The sequence below is a fragment of the Grampus griseus genome, assembly GCF_964374135.1.
Source record: "Grampus griseus genome assembly, chromosome: 13".
Lineage (NCBI taxonomy): Eukaryota > Metazoa > Chordata > Mammalia > Artiodactyla > Delphinidae > Grampus > Grampus griseus.
Window position 1 is genome coordinate 49,231,158 of NC_139007.1, and position 22,207 is coordinate 49,253,364.

The 22,207-nt window shown below is 35.2% G+C and overlaps 1 protein-coding gene across 1 annotated transcript in view; it reads right to left on the minus strand.

Moving 5' to 3' along the window:
• The window catches only part of TBC1D32 (TBC1 domain family member 32), a 184,002-nt gene that overhangs the window by 157,322 nt on the left and 4,473 nt on the right, over positions 1 to 22,207 (minus strand). Inside the window, exons 3-4 of the mRNA XM_082669226.1 lie at positions 17,444 to 17,605; positions 9,479 to 9,656 (exon numbers count right to left, since the gene is read on the minus strand). Of these exons, the coding sequence (XP_082525352.1) occupies positions 9,479 to 9,656; positions 17,444 to 17,605 (340 nt within the window). The remainder of the gene's footprint in view (positions 1 to 9,478; positions 9,657 to 17,443; positions 17,606 to 22,207) is intronic.

Consider the following 22,207-nt stretch of genomic DNA (forward strand, 5'->3'; position numbering starts at 1 on the left):
CCACTTCACTGCTAAAACCTTAGTTGACACCATCATCGACTCTAGACTACTTAAATTCATCCTAACTGGTCTCCCTGCTTCTGCTCTTAAACTCATCCTACTCTACCCCATCATCCATTCTCTAGCAATAGACAAAGCTTCTCAAAATTATAGATCAAGTCTCTTTATCTCCCTTACTTCAACCCCACAAAAAGACTTCCCGCTTTACTCAGAAAAAAATATAAAAGTTTGACTTACACGATCTGGCCCCTGCCTACCTTTCTCTCATACCACTCTGCCCTCTGCCATGTAGGTTTCAGTCATGCTGGCCTTTTTTCCCCCATCCCTGGAAGATGCCATGTCCACTCTAGTCTAAGAACCTCTGCCATTGCCACTCCTGCTGCCTGGCAATGCTATTCTTCTAGAGCTTTGCATGGCTGCCTTCCAATCACTTAGTCTTTTTGATCTTTTTTGGTCTTTTTCACTATAGTATCCTCAATACCTGAAACAGTGCTGGATACAGAGTCGGCACTCAATATACATTTGTTAAACTCGAGAATGATTCCATAGCCAGTCTTCCTACCATGTTACATTGTCTCTAACAATACAGGGTACATATTGCCACTTGATAACAAACCCAAAACAGCCTGATATTTCAGATCCTTCAACGTAAGTTTTCTTAAAAAGCCTTAAAGTGTCCTCGGTTTTACTCTTTTCTAAATGTATATAGTTCATATACCCAGAGAAAACCATCATTCAAAAAGACACATGCACCCCAGTGTTCACTGCAGCACTATTTACAATAGCCAGGTCATGGAAGCAACCTAAATGCCCATTGACAGATGAACAGATACAGATGATGTGGTACATTTATACAATGGAATATTTCTCAGCATAAAAAGGAACGAAACTGGGTCATTTGTAGAGATGTCGATGGACCTAGAGACTGTCATACAGAGTGAAGTCAGAAAGAGAAAAACAAATATCATATTAACGCATATATGTGGAATCTAGAAAAACGGTATAGATGAACCAGTTTGCAAGGCAGAAATAGAGACACAGATGTAGAGAACAAACGCATGGACACCAAGCGGGGAAAGCGGGGGTCGGGGGGGGGAGGTGGTGGGATGAATTGAGAGATTGGGACTGACATACATACACTAACATGCATAAAATAGAACCTGCTGTATTAAAAAAAAATTAAATTAAAAAATAAAGTATATAGTTCAACTGCTGAAGTCTGTATATACTACTTTTTAAAATTAGAAGTACTGTATATTAAATAATAGAGCTTTAATTTTGAGTTTTCCATTATACAACAATTAAAATACTAAAATGTATGAGTGGTAACTACTAAATAAAATGTAAGTATATATAAGTGCAGCTTGTCTTGTCTAATGGGAAGAAAGTATACACAACACAGGATATCTTACATAGTATACATATACAAACATTAAGATATATGTTGTGTGTATATAGATATAAGTATATATGTCCATATGTGTATATAGTATGTATATAAGTATATAAAGTACATATACACACTCATTCTACTGCTAATTACACAAGCTCTTTTCTTTAGCCTGGCCCTTTTGCCTCTTCTAAAATTGATTTCTTCTCGTCCTCCCACTTCCACTATCATGACTTTTATCAGATTATCATCGATGTCTAAAATGTCCTGCCATCCAACTCATTAGCAAATAAGAATATCAAGGACATGAGTTTTAATCAGACAGAAGATTAAGCCAGGTTTTAAAATTCTAACTAGCTATGTGTCCCTGGAATCTTTAACCCCATCCGCAGTTTTCACATCCACCTCCTAGCATCACTGTAAGAATTAAACGAGAACAAATGTAGTCTTTTTGCTTTATCATTATTAAATTTTAAAATTTGAAGTAAATCTCAAATTTACTTCAACCAGGAAATTTTCTATCTGAAAATAGAAAACTGAGTCCCCCCTACCTACTGCCTATTCAAGATCTATAAATATAATTCATTGATTTCAGATTTCCATTCAGCTTCTTTTCTAAAAGAGAAGTCACGTTCTACAACAGCCCTGGTAAATGCAGGGTCAGATACTGTTTGAACATTTGCAACTACAGGAGTTCATATTTGCTGAAACAACCAATATTATGTCAAGTAGCAGTCAAAAAAGATAATACTTAGATCTTAAAATTCATTTGCTTAAATGCTCCCCCTAACAAAGACTTTTTTTTTTTATCTCTTTATGATCAATACCTCAGGCAAGCAACCCTTACTTTGAAAATGTCTTTGCTTTTCACTTCACAAAAATGATCGCAACTAATCAGCATGATGATCCCTCAACTTCCCTCCTCTTACTCTCAACATTATTCTGTGGTGAACAGTTAACCACCAAATCCAAAGATCTTTTCTTAGTCCTTATCTTATTTGACTTCCCTCTAGCCTTCATCCCCCCTTAACCTCCTACCCAGTGCAATATGGTTTGGTACCCTGTCTAACCCATTCTTCCATTTCTGTCTGCCCTCTGAAATGCATTTCCTAAGATCTTGCTTACTTAGGTGGCTTAAGTAGCAACATCTCTGCACAAATGACTCACGTTGTTATCCTCAACATTTCTACCAAATGAATCCTGCATGTTCAACTACCTGCTACACCACTGGGATACCTTACTGGTGTCTCAAATTCAATATGTATACCCAACAACAACAAAAAAGAATAAAAGAAGAACCCACCACATTCTTCTCCACATCTAATTCCTCCCTAATTCCAGACTTGGTTCATAACATCATAGTCTCCCAGCTACTTTGGCTTAAAAAAAACATAACTAGACCTTTAACTTCTACTTCCACTTTGCACTACTCTCTCCAAAACATATCAAAAATCAAGCTTAATGATCCTACTTCTGCAATAATTTCACATCAGTCTCTATTCCTACAAAGCCTCCTCAGTTCAGGTCCTCATTACTTTTTACTTAACTACCATGATAGCCTTCTAACTTATCTCCCTACCTCCACTTTCTCCCCTTCCCATGCCCTTCTGTATACAACTGTTAGGTAAGTCTGACACACATTTTCCTGTTAAGAAACCTAAAATGATTTCTCTCAAATTACAAAACAATTAAATTTAGCTTTTGAATGCATCCATTTATTCCTCAAATATTTATTCGGCATCTACTATGTGTCAGACACCTACTATGTTACCAGGCACTATGATTTTATAGCTAGAAACAATAAATAATGATTAAGATATAATCCTTACCCTTACTCCATAAACTGCCCTTAATCTAACCTTCCAATTTACTCCTTGCAAACTCTGTCCTAACCCTTCACATAAACTACTCAGAGCTTCCCAGGTATGCCACATTCTTTGTTGATGCAGAAATTTTGAACTTTCCCTTGTCTGAAATACTTTCCTCTATAGCTCTTGGATATTCTTGGTTATAAGGGCTGGTCTTTGAATTCCCATGACACATTACTTCTACTTGCAACTTGGTTATTTATGTACATATCCTATCTCTTTACTCTCAAGTAAGCTCCATGAAAAAATAATGTATATCTGATTCATCTTTGCAATTTTATAGTGCCTGGCACAAGATACTGTACACAGCATATGTCCAATACATATCTGTTGGTTGAATATGTATCCAAACAGTTGAAGTCCCTTAATTCTACCATGTTTGCCTTTCCTCTCAGGTAATAATGCATATTAGAAAAGCATAGCCTTTAGTAGTTATCTGATTGGAGGAGACTCATTAATATGCTTAGTACCCTATAAGATTCCTTTGTCTTCTTAAACATAGTACAAATTACTCTTAAAATGTTACTTAAGCAATGAAATACATACTACACTAGAAATGAGAATAAGTCTAATACCTACCTTAAAGGTTACCTATATAGGTTTTTAACATTTCTGTGTGTTATTGTGTATCACTGGATGGACAAATTTCCATTGCAACTAACTATAATAATTTATTGATACTTAACTGGAACATGTAGATAACGTGTTCCATTGACTACAACAGAGTTAGAAATATTTAGAACAGCTGAAATTGTTAGATTAAAAATTCCTAAGGGGAGCAGTGTCTGCCAACTTGATTGGTAAAGCAACGCAAAAGAGACCTGTTGCTGATATCAATACAGGTAGATAATTCCAAAAGGAAAACATTTTTAGACATATTTACATGTGTGAGAGTATAAACCAAGCAAATAATTTCTGAGCAAATGCTACAGGGAAAAGAGTAAGAAGTAGAATAGGTTGATAATCTAAGATGGATTTTGGTCCTACTGTATGATCATAAGGATCCTAATTAAAGGTCTTCAGATGCTAAAATAAGATTTGTATACATTTCTGTAAAATTCAGTATACCTAAAGATAGTGAACATAAGATGCATTCTGTAACTTTTGTTGTTTTAAAGAGATATATTCACTTTATTACAACATATATTGGAGAATATTCACATTAGTCAATAACTACACTTTAAGTTCAAAAATCATACCACCCTCAAATTACTCTAGAAATCTCTATTTTAAATATTTGGTTTGTAAACTATATAAACCATTGAAATACAGCTAGTCAAAGAAAGACAACTATTACTGTTGTTCAAAGAGCTATGGGAAATATAAAAATATTAAACCTAATGATTCTTTAGGCTTTAGTATGTGTAACTGTACAATGATTTCTTTCCTGTTCTTACAAAAGAAAAAGAACCACCACCCAGTGATGATGACAATGATAACAGCAAACATTTATATAAGAGCTTAATATGAGCCAAGTACTGTTCAAAATGCTTTACATATATTAAATCTGCAAGGCAACATTATAAGAGTAAATACTATTACTATCTCCTCTATAACAGTTAAGAAAATTGAGGCACTGAAAGAGGTTAAGAAGACAAAGCCCACAGCTCATCAATGGCACAGCCAGAGTTTGACTTGTTTCCAAGATTCAGAATGAGTTAGCTTCATGCAGAATAGTTTTTTTTAATTGTAGTGCATCTAAAACTTCTTAAAATTATGAGCCCGGGCTTCCCTGGTGGCGCAGTGGTTGAGAGTCCGCCTGCTGATGCAGGGGACACGGGTTCGTGCCCCGGTCCGGGAAGATCCCACATGCCGCGGAGCGGCTGGGCCCGTGAGCCATGGCCGCTGAGCCTGCGTGTCCGGAGCCTGTGCTCCGCAACGGGAGAGGCCACAACAGTGAGAGGCCCACGTACCGCAAAAAAAAAAAAAAAAAAATTATGAGCCCACTCTTCATTAAGCCTTAAATACAGAACAAAGTTATTAATTCAAAACAAAAATAAGGTTTTAAAAATATTTTCAAATGATAAAGTTCTTAATTTCCTAGATGTTTAAATAATGTTTTAACAAAAAAAGAACTTCTGCACTTTTCTTTAAAAGTGCTACCATTGAGAAATAATAACAAAAATCTATTAATATTTAAAAGTATAAAGAAACTTAGGTATTCATAAAGATATTAGCATTGTTAATCAGAGAAATTAGTTTTTCTGGTGTCAAATTGTCTCAAGACATTACTATTAAACAAGCAAGCAAAGAAAGCTCACACCTGCACCTACCCAGTTCTTCTCCCAAACCAGCCCCCTGCCTCAAGCTTAACTCTAGGCAGCTGCATTATCAATATCACCGTGTTTTTTCCCCTACTCTCAGCTGCCTTTCCCTTTCCCTTCTACATTTTTAGGATTTTAGGTTCCTATCTTTTTCTGTTTATAAGACAAATAATAATAATAAAAGTCTTATCAATTAAGGGTAGCTCGAGATGTTCTGAATAGTAGTTTGGGCTGTGGCTATCCTACTGTTCTGGCCGATGTTGCTGAACAAGAGATGAGAATCTTGTAATTCCTCAGCAGTAGTATGACATCCTCAAAAGCAGAATTCCTCACCAAAAAGAGCACTGTAAAAACTTTAAAGATTTTAGGAGAGGCCAGAAAAGGGGTTGAACTCAAGATATTCTAAGATTTGAGAAGTTAGGGTAAAATGTAAATTAGAGTGGTTGATAGCACAGCACATACTCAGAGACAGGGGAAAGGCCTCAAACTCAATAAAAGGAAAAAGCTACTCAAGAAAAGTCTTACTGGAAGAATTCAAAACCTAGCAACAAGATGGAATTCAAATTGTTCCCAGGAGGCAGTTCAAACACAAAGCTTCTTTTCCAGGAAGTAAATAACAGAAAAGATCCTGGCCTTCAGGTGAACAAGTAGCAACAATGGCAAGATATTAGTTTCCTCACTGCTACTGTAACAAGTTACCATAAACTTAGTGACTTAAAGAAACACAAATTTATTATCTTACAGTTCTAGAGGTCAGAATACATTGGCAGCCACTCTGACATCTACTTCAGCCTGCACAGCATCTTCTCTGCCTCTGACCCTCCTGAGTCTCTCTTATAAGGATGCTTGTGATTACATTAGGCTCACCTGGATAATCCAGAATAATCTCCCCATCTGAAGATCCTTAAATTAATCACACTAACAAAGTCCCCTGGCCCATGTACGGTAACAGGTTCACAGGTTCTGGGCATTAAGACATGGATGTCTGTGAAAGGGCTGTTATTCTGCCTGCCATAGGTACCAAAGGATGGGCTTCATGGGGAGGTTACCATGAAAGTAAAGAAACAATAAATTCCTTAAATAGGTTCACATCATGAAAGAACAGCTGGTGACTGTTATCCTAAACTCACCTTCTCCATACAAAGGGTACATCTTGGGGTTCCCTTAGAACGTAGTAAAATATCGATAGTTTGCACACTACAAAAAAGCATAATGTAATGCCTGTGCCATATTACAACTGAAAGCTTAATTAGAGGTAATCCTCTAATCTTCCAGCAGTAGAAAATGACCCATAGAAGCTCAGTTAGAAACCATACAGGACTAGAGCTGGGAAATTTTCTATTTGAGTATGTCTCTCAATGGTATCCATTTCAGCATATCCTTCAAGAAATAGCAACAATAATAAAAGCTAACACATACAGAGCAGCAGCAATTATTAAATCAGTTAATCTTCTCAACAGCAGGATGAGGTAAGTGGTATTATCATTCCCATTTTAAAATGAAAAACACTACGTCAGGGAAGTTAAGACACTTGTCTAAGGTCACACAGCTAGTTAGTGGTAGAACAAAGATTTGAACCCAAGAAGTCTCCAGGTAGTGCAGCACAGAACAAAGAGAACAGACTATCAAGGGTAAGAGACCAGGCTTAAATTCACAGTGGAATCCTAAGGAGTAACACAAGTTTTACCTATTATTATAAGCCTCGCTTTTTCCTGTAAAGTAGGCTGGTAACACCTATAGTGAATATAAAGCCAAGCAAAGGGACCAACATATGGCAGCAATCTCAATAACAGATATCTAATATTATTATTTTTATCTTTCTAGCATTATTTTGCAGACTTTTTCCAGGTTTAATCACAGTGCCAAATGCTTTCAGTGAATGCTCTGCTCACAACTATAGTAAAAATCAGCCAACTTTATTCTTTCATATGCTCAAACTTACACAAACAGTCTCCAAGGCAGTAATGTCCAAAGTTTTTCAATACTGGGTCAGAAATCCATATACAATCAGGACGCAATGTTTAAAATAGCAATGAAATAAAGCCTACTCTATTCACAAAATACAAGTGTTCTAATATCAAAACAGCAGCATCAAAATTGTTTACTGAATGCTATTCATAGAACAATTCAGTTTTTTTAAAGCCCGATGCAAGTAACATCAATTTTGAAGGCATCAATAATAACATCAATATTTAATGGAATGAATGATATATTTTCAGGGATCCTTTCAATTCTGAACCTATTAATTCAGCCTCTCTTCGGTCAGTTACATGCAAGAGAGTCTTTTTTCACTAAACAAAAGCATACCCAAACATCTTAGAGTCTGGCCACACTGAAAGAGCTTTCAGGACAGTTCTGGCATTCATCTGCTTTTTTCCAAAGGCCCAGGGATCCCACACCTTGTTGGTGGGCATACTTCACTTTCAATTCAATTAGTCGCTTCTGACACAAGGTCATATTCATAAGGCAGGCACTTGAAAATGCAGATATACCCCGTGGACATTCCAAAGGAAGCCATATAAACTCAGAGCATGATCCTTCTCAAGAATCAAAACAAAATAAAAAACAAGAATATCTTCTGAAAGTATGACTCCATTTCTACCAATGCTGTGAATTTCTTCAAAAATCTATGATTCTATGACTGGAAATAAGTTGGTGCTTAGCTAGCACCTCTTAACTGCCAGCTACTCAATCAATCCTATTGAGATCTGAATACTTGTACTTCTTAGAACAAATTAACAGTGCTCCACTTTTTTTCTCTTGTGGTTCGATTTCAGTGTATATACATGGTTCATCAAATAACTAAGAAAGTATAATCTTATGATCCCTCAGAGTCCTAAAGTTGGGTTTTCTGTGCCTTTCATTTCCAGAGAGTCCTTGATCTGAAGAAGCAGTTCAGTAAACCTACTGAATAAGCCATCTGATTGTATTAAGCTGAACTAAAATTTCTACAGCCCAGCTTCTTCCAAAGAGTACATCAACAAGGGACGATTAAGAGCCAAAACATGAAGAAAATTCACAATCTTTGTCACTTCCTTCCTCACATCAGATAATTAACCTGACTTGTAAAATTTAAAACTCAGCACAATATCTCCTGCTAAATGATGCAGTGATAACTTTTACATTCCGCTTTGACTAATTCCAAAACCATTTTTCCTTCAAAAGTGCAGTCTCAACTGTGACTAATACACACACGTATTTCAGGTTTCACCCAAACTCCACAAATCCCTTTTTGCTATACGTTTAGGATCTACATTATAGTTATGTCCCTATGTTAGAACTAATTAGGTGAAAATGTTTCACTAAAAATAGCAGGTAGGATTCACACGAAGGTCAAACAGATTCCATTTGGCTTGAAATTTTCTATGTGGAATTTCATGGTGCATGCATGGGCTCTACTCTATCTAGTTTCCTTTGTCTTCTATTAGGACTAATCTAGACATTGGCCTTTCCCTTAGCTCTGCTGAAGCCAAAAGACAAGGATTCCAATAACCTGGAAAGATAAAATATAAAACCTCAAATCTTTTGACATAAAAAAAAAACTTAAAACTAACAATTCACAGCAACCTTCACAGAAGATAAATAAGGGAAATGTTTTATCTCCATATTCATCTATAATGTAGTTAAATTTTGATTAATAAGGATTAATTGGGAATAAGATCTTTAACTAAAGTCTAAGCAGATTTGTTTCAAGTGTTATTATTTTTTAATCCAAAATCCACTAGTTTATTTCCTTACCTCATTAATAACTGTTCAGATATAATTCACTGAACATATAATTCTAGAAGACGTTATTTCATGGACTAAATCTTTAATATTAGATTATGTTATTGTTTATTATCCTTCTGAATCTTAAAACTAGAAAGTGGAAAAAAGTCTAGCTAATAAAGAATGTATTGAAGGTAATGATTATTAAACACCATTTCAAGACATAAATGCAAAACTAAACAACATACCTGACCGAATGACGAATCACTATCAGAGCAATTGTCTGTGCAGTAACTATTGCTTTTCTCCTTTTGGATTTTTTTCTGCCTTTCTTGACTTTGCATTTCATCTTCTTCAAACTTGTTGATCATAGAATCCACCACTATCATCATGATGTTCTTCAGGGAATGCATCATTTCTTTGTATCTTTAATTCAAAGCAATCTTTGTAAGAGAATGGCTATTAGCACAGATTAAAACATTCAACTAAATTAAACTACCTGATTATTTTTTTTCTTGTAAAGTCCCTTTAACAAACAATTCTAAAGAGAAAAGACAGTTTTTCTGAAAGAATAAATGGCACAACAGAATCCACACAACAGGAAAAAAAAATTAATAGGGAATCTAAAATGTGTTATTTCCCAAGTTTTTCCATCTGGTTACATGAACCAAGGCAGTAAAATTAAAAGAATCCAAGGCAAGATGTTCCAATGGCATAGATTCCAGTTATTAGTAACAAAGTCAACTATTAATATCAAACTACCAAAACCCAGCCTACTTTACACATCACTTTTATTCCTTTTATTAATTTCTCTTTCTCTATCCTCCCTTCCTCTATTTTCTTTGCTTCCCTTCTCTCCTGCCTATAATTTATGTGTATAGACATCCATCACCACAATTGAGACCTAAATAAGTATTAAGAGATCAGTGGGTCCTTTCAAACAGAGGCTAGAGAACCCATTGTCAGAGATGTTAAGAAAAGGATTCCTGAAATTAGTAGAAGTTTGAACTGGATAATTTCTAAGATCCCTTTCAGCTCTAGTGGGTCTAAATATACATATATTTTAAAAACTTATAATAAATTTCTCCATTTATTAAGTGCAAACTCTCAAGCATCCATACTAACATTAGACTGAGATCCTCCAAAACCCAACAAATAGAATTTTAGAGCTAGATGGAAACAAAAATAATCTAGTCTACCCTTTATTTTACAAATGAGGAATATGAGATGTGAACTATTGAAATTTCTATATTTAAAATAAAAAGGCATGAAGATTTAAATAAACATAGTGAATAAAGTACTAAATTTGGAATCAGAAAACCTAGATTAGAAACCTGACTACTTTACATACAAGCTCTGTCATTATAAATAAGTCTATTTTTCCTCAACTATATATGAGATAAAAAGAATACAATCTAGGAGCACTCTTCTATTTACTAGATGGGATGCTGCCCAATTTATAAATTACTGAATAAAGCCATTTAGATCTTCAAATTAAAAGAAAAATACAATCTAGCTGATCTAATTCACATAGCCATAGCAAGAAATAAATGAGAATATATATCTGAAAGTTCTTTGTAAATATAAAGCATGATAATATGTATGTTTATTGTTTATCATTATAACACTGGAAATACACTAGAAAATAAGCACAGAAACTTCCCTTTCTTTATATTTCTGGTTAATGCATCATATTAACTACATAAATCAGAGAAAGGATACTTCTCTCATAGAAGTAATAAAATCATGCTGGGGGATTTGGCTAAAAATAGTGGACTGAGTTTTTAAAGTTTAAAGAAATTTTTTGGGACTTCCCTGGTGGTCCAGTGGTTAAGACTCCATGCTCCCAATGCAGGGGGGCTCAGGTTCAATCCCTGGTCAGGGAACTAAGATTCCACATACCACAACTACTGAGCTTGCATGCTCTAGAACCCATGCACCGCAACTAGAGAGCCCATGTGCCACAACTACTGAGCCTGCGTGCTCTAGAGCCCACATGCCACAACTAAAGAAGCCCATGCACTGCAACAAAGACCCAGAGCAGCCAAAATAAATTACTTAATTTAAAAAATAAAAACAAAATGAACTTTAAAGAAATTTTAAAATATATTTTAAATTATATATTATATACATTGTTATTAAATATATGTGATTTCTATATGTAATTTAAAACACATTATATATTTAATATTATTTAACAATATATAATTTATATATTATATAACTATAAGTAAATTGAATATAATACATATAGCTGTATATGTACATATTTTTAAAGTCCCAGAAATTTTGAGAAAACACAAAAATATTAAAAGAAAATTAGAATAGATTAGGAATGATACAGAGGGAAAACACATACAGAAAAGAACCGCTATAGAGGTGAGAAACAGTCCAGGGAAAATTCAAGTTTAAAGTAAAGGGATATAAAGAGCAAGAAGGGTAACACAACATTGTTAATCAACTATAATCCAATATAAAATAAAAAATTTTTTTAAAAAAGCAAGAAGGAATTGAATCCTAATACACTCATTAGACTAACTGGTGAAGTACATGTAGGAACCGAGTGAGGAGGCCCCAGGCTCCTCCTCTACACATTCTGAGCACCAAGAAACAGGGAAGTATAATGATGCCCCAGTAGCAATCAACAGCTATCCACCAGAGCTGCTCTCCCCTTCCATAGTAATTGGATTATAGCTGGGAATAGGAGTAAACTACACTCCCCAGACTCCGTTCCAGTTAGGTATAGCCATGTGACGAACATAAACTCCTGTCCCCTTAAAATTTACAATACAGTGATTTAATAAAGGAATATAAAAGTAAATCTCAGGGGGAAGGGTGGGGGGAAGGGACAGTTAGGCAGTTTGGGATTGACATGTACACACTGCTATACTTACAATGGATAACCAACAAGGATCTACTGTATATACAGGGAACTCTGCTCAATATTATGTAACAACCTAAATGGGAAAAGAATTTGAAAAAGAATAGATACATGTATATGTATAACTGAATCACTTTGCTGTACACCTGAAACTATCACAACATTGTTAATCAACTATACTCCAGTATAAAATAAAAAGTTAAAAAAAATGTAAATCTCAATGATTTACAGGATAAGAGTAAGGGTTATTAAAATCCATAGAAAATCTGTAAGTTTCATTTTAGAAATACTTCCTCCAGAAAACATAAATTTCTTGAAACCACAAACATTAATTCTTCTGCAAGAAATATCAGCAAACGAGCTAAAGGTAGATAAAAGAATAATACTTAAAAAAACAAAAAACTAGAGAGTAAGGCCCTGAATATCAAGAGTTAAATAAACTAGAACTCAGTAGCAACTGCAGATTTGAAAAAGCCAAGGAGAGAATATGGACACCATTGAGAAGATTCCTTCATACTCCAAGAAGTTAAAATAAGAAAAAGCTCTAAGAGGTAGTGAAAAAACCCATACCAATTAACAATGAAAATACACATTGCGAGTACTTCCACTTAATATATATGAGAATGTATGACAGATGCTACAAATGAGCTGTTTCATGTACAAACCTCTATTTAAAAAATAAATATCAAAATGTGTAATTAGGAAAGCAATTTGAAGTATTACAGTAAAAATGTTTTTAATAAATGTACTGTTGACACATTAGCCCTAAGTAGTTTCTAAAGAATCACACACAAAAAGAAAGAAAATAAGACTCTGTACAACTTAAAATCCTTCATCCATGATTCACAAAGCAGAAGACATTCATTAAGACATTTAAAATCTTTTTGAGGTAATTATTGTTGTATTAATTTTTACACATGAATGAACTAAAACACAAGAAAATTAAATGTCTTACCCAGAGACAAAAAGTAATTTCCTAACAATCCCATGTAAAACTTTGCTTTTAGCATTAAAAAGCTTTCATTTTCTGACTAATGAAGAGTTTTAGTCCCCCTTTTAGAATAAGCTTAATGATACTGTCAGAAATAGACTACTAATTATAATAAAGTAGTCCCTCCTTATCTGTGGTTTCGCTTTCCACAGTTTCAGTCACCCACAGTCAACCGTGGTCTGAAAATATTAAATGGAAAATTCCAGAAATAAACAATTCATAAGATTTAAATTGTCTGCTGTTCTGAGTAGGTGATGAAATCTCGAGCCATCCAGCTGCCCAGCATGTGAATCATCCCTTTATTCAGTCCCGCCTATTAGTCACTTAGCAGCCATCTGGCTTATCAGCTCTACTGGTCAAGGTATCCCAGTGCTTGTGGTCAAGCCATCCTCATTTTACTTAACAATGGACCCAAATCGCAAAGAGTAGTGATGTTAGCAATTCAGATATTCTCTTACTATGCCTAATTTATAAATTAAACTTTACCATAGTTATCTATGTACAGGAAAACACATAGGATTTAGTACTATCCATGGTTTTAAGTATCCACTGGGGTCTTAGAATGTATCCCCCTGTAGGAAAGCAGGGATACTGTATTATCCAAAGATGGAAGTGGCTCTAGTTTTGTTTTTTCATCAAATCAGTAAATAAGAAATCTTGATCTCCATGGCTTTTAACTTAATATATATTGTGGTTAGAACTTGCTAAATTTATTAATAGCTGCACACTGTCACTTTGTTCATAACATGTTTAAACAATCAGTTGTCACAAGGGGAAAGAGGTCTCATCCAACATCATAAAGAAATGTTTAACAATTTCAAAATAAATCAAATAAAAATTTTAAAATATAATAGGTAATATAAGCTCAGGTATATATTTCAATTTTTCTACTACTTGAAAGAGGGGCTATATCTCAAGCTTCAGCACCTGCCTACAAACTGCAATAGGAAGCAACCATGATGGTCCAGCATGGAGAGAAACCAGATGCCAAAGGCACTTAAAAACATCACATAAATCCAAGTCCACAGTCTAGAATTAACAAAGCAAATGTCATGTGTCCAAATCATCACCAAAAATAAATTTTGGGGGTCCAAATTTTTAAAGTTTTACTGTGCATAAAAATTATGCAAAATTTTTATCAGAATAAAAAATCATTGCAATCTAGCTTCAAAAAGCAATTTTTAACATTAGATAACATTAACATGCTACCTACCCTAAGAATTAGAAACTAAATAGAGCTACACTAATAAGTATGAATTAAGAAGAAAATAGAAATTTATGCTCTCTACTTGCCCATTCTGCCCTTTATAGCCCTAAAGAGTCTTCTGTTATGTTACATTTCATGTGGGGCAAGAGGGGATGGGGGGGAGAACCAGACCTTCAATCATCAATCATATGCCAGTGTTGAAAGATAATTAAAGTGAGAAATACCTAAGTAGCTGAGTTTAAACATGAGAAGGAAATTTCAAATCTTCTTTCATCTCAATTACTGCTCTGTATTAAACTGTTTTCTGAGTGAGAGTCAGGCATTTTGTCATGCTATCTCACTGCTCAAGAACTCAGAGTGGCTGAGACCTAAAAAGAGTGAAGAAGCATTAGGAACAAGACAAGGATGTCCCCTCTCCCCATTGATTTTCAACATCCTACTGGAAATCCTAATTAATGCAATAAGACAAGAAAAGGAAATAAAAGGCAAACAGATTGGGAAGGAAGAATAAACTGTTTGCAGAAGACATAATCATCTATGCAGAAAATCTGAAAGAATTAACCAAAAAACTCCTAGGACAACTAAGTGATTATAGCAAGGTTGCAGGATACAAGGTTAATATACAGAAGTCAATCACTCTCCCACATACCAGCAATGGACAAGTGGAATTTGGAATTAAAAACATAATACCATTTATATCAGCACCCCCCAAAATTAAACACTTAGGTATAAATCTAACAAATATATACAAGATTTATATAAGGAAAACTATAAAACTCTATTGAAAGAAATTAAAGAAGAACTAAATAAATAGAGAGACAGTCCATGTTCAAGGATTAAGAAGACTCAATTCTTCTCAACTTGATGTACAGATTCAACACAATCTAAATCAAAATCCCAGGAAGCATTTTGTAGATATCAACAAAATTATTCTAAAGTTTATATGGAGAGACAAAAAACCCAGAATACCCAGCACACTACTGCAGGAGAAGAACAAAGTTAGAGGACTGACACTACCCAACTTCAAGACTTACTATAAACCTACAGTAATCAAGACAGTGTGGTATCGGCCAAAGAAAAGACAAATAGATCTGTGGAACAGAATAGAGAGCCCAGAAATACCCTCAAATATAGTCAACTGATCTTTAACAAAGAAGCAAAGGCAATATAATGGAACAAAGATAGTGTTTTCAACAAATGGTGCTGGAACAACTGGACATCAACATGCAAAAAAAATGAATTATATATGTACCTTATACCTGCACAAAAATTAACTGAGACTGGATCACAGACCTTAATATAAAATGCAAAACTATATACCTACTAGAAAATAACATAGGAGAAAATGTAGATGACCTTGGATTTGGCATGACACGAAAGATACTTCATTAAAATTAAAAATTTCTGATCTGCAAAAGACACTGTTAAGAGAATGAAAAGACAAGCCACAGACTAGGAGAAAATATTTGCAAAAGACATACCTGACAAAGGACTGTTATCCAAAACATACAAAAACTCTTAAAACTCAACAATAAGAAAACAACATGATTAAAAAATGACCCAAAGTTCTTAACAGATAACCTCACCGAAGAAGATAAACAGATGACAAATAAGCATATGAAAAGATGCTCCACATCATATGTCATTAGGCAAATGCAAACTAAAACAACAATGATATACCATTACACACCTATTAGAATAGCCAAAATCTGTAATACTGACATCAAATTCTGACAAGTAAGTGGAACAAGAACTTTCATATATTGTTGATGAAAATGCAAAATGGTACAGCCACTTTGGAAGACAACTGGGCAATTTCTTACAAAACTAAACACAATCTTACAATGTGACCCAATCATGCTCCTAAAACCCCGCACACGATGTTTATAGCAGCTGTATTCATAACTGCCAAAACTTGGAAGCAAGCAAGATGTCTGATACATTCAAACAATCGAATTTATTTAGGGCTAGAAAGAAATGAACTATCAAGCCATGAAAAGTTTCCATGGAAGAAACTTAAATGTTTTTTTAATTGAAGTGTAGTTGATTTACAATGTTTCAGGTGTACAACAAAGTGATTCAGTTATACATATATATGTACATATATATATATTCTTTTTCAGATTCTTTTCCACTATAGGTTATTACAAGACATTGAATATAATTCCCTGTGCTACTTAAATGCATTTTATTAACTAAAAGAACCCAATCTGAAATGCTACATACTGTATAGTATGTATGACATATGTCATACTGTATGACATTCTGGAAAAGGCAAAACTATGGAGACAGTAAAAAGATCAGTGACTGCCAGGGGTAGGGAGGGGGAAGGATGAACAAGCAGAGCACAGAGGATTTTAGGGCAGTGAAACTACTCTATATGATATTATAATGGTGAAAACATGTCATTATAAATTTGTCCAAAACCACAGAATGCACAATGCCAAGAGTAAGCTATAATGTAAACTATGGACTCTGGGTAATAAAGATGTGTCAATGTAGGTTCCTTAATTGAAACAAATGTCCCATAAGCTGTGTAGTGCAGCCCCTCCCCACAAAAAAAAAAATTTGTACCACTCTGGTGCAGAATGTTGATAATGGGGAAGTCTATATATGTGTAGTAGCAGGAGGTATATGGGAAATCTCTGTACCTTCTGCTCAGTTTTGCTGTGAGCCAAAAATTGCTCTAAAAATAAAGTCTATTTTAAAAAAGTGAAAAGTGAAGGAGTAAGCGACACAAATATTTAGGGAAAGGACATTCTAGGTAGCAGAAGCAACATAAATACAAAGAGCCCTGAGGGAGGACTTTGCTTGGCTTGTTTGAGAAAAAACAAGACCAGTGTGGCTGGAGCAGTGGAAGAGGGAAAATGATAAGAAATCAGGTAGGAGAGGGAGCAGAAGGCTCATGGTGGGCCTTGTAGGCGACAGAAGAAACTCTGGATTTTATTTTGAATGAGATGAGAAGCCTTCAGAGAGTGTTGCGTGGAAGAGTGGCATGATCTGAATCACTGGTTTAAAGAAGCATTCTGGCTGCTATGAGGTGAAAAGACTGTAGGGGACATGGGTTAAGGGTGCTTTCAAGGAACGCTGTTGAGAGAAAAATTACTTTAAAATATTACTGTGGGCATACTCACTCTTTAGATTCCTGAGTTCTTTTAGTAACATGCTGTACCACTGTGTCATAGCCAAATTCCTCACCCTGATTCTGATCAGATGTCCATTTTTCTATTTCTTCTTCAATCATAGATCCCAAAGTATTACATATATACTGTCTAAGGTATTTCACAAATTCATAGCTGAAACAAACATTTAAAAAATAAATGCAGTAAATATCATGAACTCACTTATCAACCATACCCAGAAAAAATGTTAGCACAGAAAGATTTGTAACATATAATCAGATTTCTTACCTTAAACCAGGATTAAATTAGTCATTCATCCCAAATCATATAGCTAATCTAGAATTTTGTTGTTTTTTTCTGAGACACTTGGAAAAGATCACATTTAAAGATGATGACAGTAGACGGCAAATTTCAGGACCAGCACAAACTTTAGGGGGTTAGGAGTCTTTTCACACTTCTTTTTTATGCTCATATCTTTTACGTGTGATGCTTAATGGTAGGGAAAGCAGTTGTTAAAGATTTTCACAACTGTTCAAGCTGATGAAGAAAACCACACTAGATAACAGTAATTATAAAAGAATAAATAGGAAAAGGTTAAGCTCCAATCGTCAAGAGTTTTTTGTACATTTGTAAATTGTGTTCATTTTGAACTGACCTAAATTCCACCTAATCAGCTTTTGTCTGACTATGTTCACAAGAAGTCGCTCAGACAATTCAATACATTGGACCTTCTTCTTCATACTGTTAGGTTGATGCTAACATTAAAATCCATTTGCAAACTCAGACAATAAGCAAATATGAGAGGGCAAGAGTTCCAAAAGTGGATAATTATATTATGAAACATGTTTACTGAAAATAAAGAGCAATGATTATAATTAATATCACGATTTAGAAAGGTTTAAAAAGTTTTTGTGGTCCCTTAAATGACAAAGATAATTTAGGACGGGCCATTTTTGTAAATGCCACTATGTTCAAGACTTGTAGTTTGAATATATCACTGTGTAAGAGCCTTGCATATATGCAGTACAGGACATCAAGGAGAGCCTGAATAATTTTCTTCACATAATTATAAGTCCATCATGGTATCCAGCATACAGTCTTCAGTTTAATATTTATTAAATGATTGTATGTCCTCTGAAGAACAGCCACCTTTTACCCAGGTAGCCAAAGGATCTCATTTTCAATTTTAACTGCTTTTGATTTGGATTTCCTGCCCTACCCGTTTCTCCTCAACTCTGAACCCATTGCTGCTTCCTGGAATCTCCATGGCTGCTTCAGTAATGTAAGTGGCAGGCCTGCCATAGACGATGCAGGCTCCAAAAGTCAAGCAGAGATACTTGACATGAAACCATGTAGTATTATAGAAAAGGTACAGGCTCAGAGTCAAAACGGCCTGAAGGTCAGCTCAAGCTCTACCACTCTAGCTGGAGTGGCCTGGGACAAGTCTGTTTTTCCATCTGTAACTTGGAAATGATCATGTCTGCTTCATTCCACTATTTTAAATTCAGGAGGCAATAGACAAGAAACTTAATTATTATAAACAACAAAATTAAGAAGGATATTCTCTACTCTGACAGTGTCAACTTCAGACTCAACACAAACAGGTGATTCCTTTAGTTCTTTCATCAGCCAAAATGTCTCCCCAGAATCTAGACCTATACAGGCATACCTCGTTTTATTGCACTTTATTGTGCTTCACAGATATTGGGAGTTTTTAACAAACCGAAGCTTTGTGCCAACCTTGCATCAGAGCAAGTCTATCAGCACCAACAGCATTTACTCACTTTGTGTCTCTGTGTCGCATTTTGGTAATTCTCACAATATTTCAAACTTTTTCATTATTATTATATTTGTTACAGTAATCTGTGATCAGTGATCTTTGATGTTACTACTACAACTTACTGAAGGCTCAGATGACGGTTAGCATGTTTAGCAATCAAGAATTTCTTAATTACGGTATGTACTTTTTTTTACATAATGTTATTGCACACTTAATAGATTACAGTATGGTGTAAACATAGCTGTTATATGCACTAGGAAACTCCCCAAAAAATCATGTGACTCGCTTTATTGTAATATTTGCTTCATTGCAGTGGTCTGGAACCAAACACGCAATATCTCCGAGGTATGCCTATATATTAACTACCTACTGGACAAGGCTACTTTATGTTTTTTTCACCGTATCAATCAGCACAGTCAATACCAAATTTATCATCCTACCCATCCGCTCACAAACCACGTTCTCTTCTGACATATATCTTTGTTAATGGTACCATCCTTCAATCAGATACCTGTGTATAGCCTCAAACAATCTTCTCTATTACACCTCAGATCTAATTAGTTACCAAGCTCTGTAATTCTGTAAATTCTTCCTCCACTACTTCTCTTTCCTTTCCCACTGCCATCAGACTAATGTTCACATCTTCATAACTTTAGCTAAACAATTGCAAGGGCTCTCTTAGGTCATCCTATAAATCAGTGGTTCTTAAAGTATAACATGGGGCTTCCCTGGTGGCACAGTGGTTATGAATAAGCCTACCAATTCAGGGGACACGGGTTCGAGCCCTGGTCCGGGAAGATCCCATATGCGGTGAAGCAACTAAGCCCATGCGCCACAACTACTGAGCTTGCGCTCTAGAGCCCATAAGCCACAACTACTGAGCCCACATGCCACAACAAGTGAAGCCTGCGCGCCTAGAGCCTGTGCTCCACAACAAGAGAAGCCACCACAATGAGAAGCCGCACACTGCAACGAAGAGTAGCCCCCGCTCACCGCAACTAGAGAGAGCCCTCGTGCAGCAACGAAGACCCAACGCAGCCAAAAATAAATTAATTAATTTTTTAAAAAAGTATAACATGGATAAGAATCACCTGAAGGGCTTATTAAAACACAGATTGCTGGGCCCCACTCTCAGAGGTCCAATTCAGGTATACTGTGGGCCCAAGAATTTGCATTTCTAACAAGTTCCCAGGTGATGCTGACGCTGATGCCAATGCTGCTGGTCCTAGTACCATAACCTGAGAAGCACTGATCTAGATACAGATTCTGTATTCAGATAGCTTTTAAACTAGCCTAAGTGTCTTACAACTCTGATCAGCAGATTCCTACAATGCTGTGTTAGTTTCTGGTGTACTGCAAAATGATTCAGTTATACATATACATGTATATTCTCTTCCATAATCTTTTCCATTAGAGTTTATATATTATAATTTATTAGATCCATCCATTTTAAATGTTGACTTTTTTGTTTAGGGTATTTCTAAACCAAATCTTTGCATATTTTATACAAAATGGTGAAAACTTACACAGCCAAGATATCATAAAGGTATCACTGCTTTCTTTGAAATGACTTTGAAAATGAAAAGGATCCAGATAACCCTTTCAGCCCAGTGTGATCTCACAGCCAGTCTCTTACTACTGGGAAAGAGAAGAGAACAGTGAATGTGGAAGAAAGTGAAGAGAGAGACGAAAAGTCCCTAAAAATAATTCTGATCCTCTTCACAATCCTGCCCAAGGCTAGTCAATCAGACACATCAGTTTTCTTTGGCATCTCTGAGATATTCAGTGAGAAATGGAAGGTGGGGCAAGCCTGAGTTATTTCCCTGAAATTGAAAGAAGAGCCTTTCTGAGGATGAATCCCACCATCAACACCTACTATGGAATGGCAGTATTACCCTAGTCCCTTACTTTCATCAGCCTTATCTCTGTGCCACAAATCAGACAATTAGGAGAAACGAATATTTAACTGAGAAATATAACTCTTGTGTTTGCTTTGTTTAAAGCCCAATCTGTAAGTAACAAAAATGATATTTTCATAACAAAGGCAGTAAGAAAGTATAATGCAAGCCCATTAACAAAATGTATTCAAGAAAGTTAAGACAATATCATTCTAAAATAAAAGACATATTTTTAAAATCCCCACTATTTAGCATCAGATGTAAATAACAAATATGCTGGGAACATTTTTAAATCTGTTCTTTGGGAACTTAAGTAACCACACACTTTTTTTTTTAATGACATCACTTTGACCTATGACCACAATAACATCTCCCTGAAGACCCCATTCAAAATGCTTTAAAGTTTTGGTTCATTTGCCAAGTTAAATTAACCCAAGGACCCCAAGTCTGAATCTTGCCTTAATGGGTTACTGCTCTTTTCAAATGAATCTTTTAAGAAAAAAGATCTCTTGAGAGGTCAGGTCCTCTATCATGGGAGGACTACCAGGCTGCCTATGACCTTAGGATGCTCTACTGACTCACTGATCATTGGAAAACTCTGAGAGTCTCCAATCCCAAATTAGTGAAAATAGTATTTCTTCAAGTGGGCCCTTCTACTCCGTGGGTAAGAGTAATCCACGTCTTCAAATTCCCATCCGATAATTCATTTTGTGTTGGTTCTTTTACCATCTGAATTCATGGCAATACCCAAAAAAATCCTAGAAGTAAAATACACAGCAATGTGTCTGATCATTCTTCTTTACTTCTGACAAATATGAAATTTTTCACATTTACACAGGAAAATTTTATTAAGTTAAGTAAAAGAACATTCACTGTTTTCCATTCTTCTTTCCTCACCTTTATTACCTAGGAAAATTTAAGGATTTTTTTCCCATGATGAACTTCTGACATGTTCAAATGTTGATATCAAAATATACAGAGATTACTATTACAGTATAAGGACATAAAAAATCTAATACAAGTTTGTTTGAGGAAATCATCCTCTTAGCTATTTAAAAAAGAACTTTTTCAATAATATACAGAAAAATTATCAGTAAT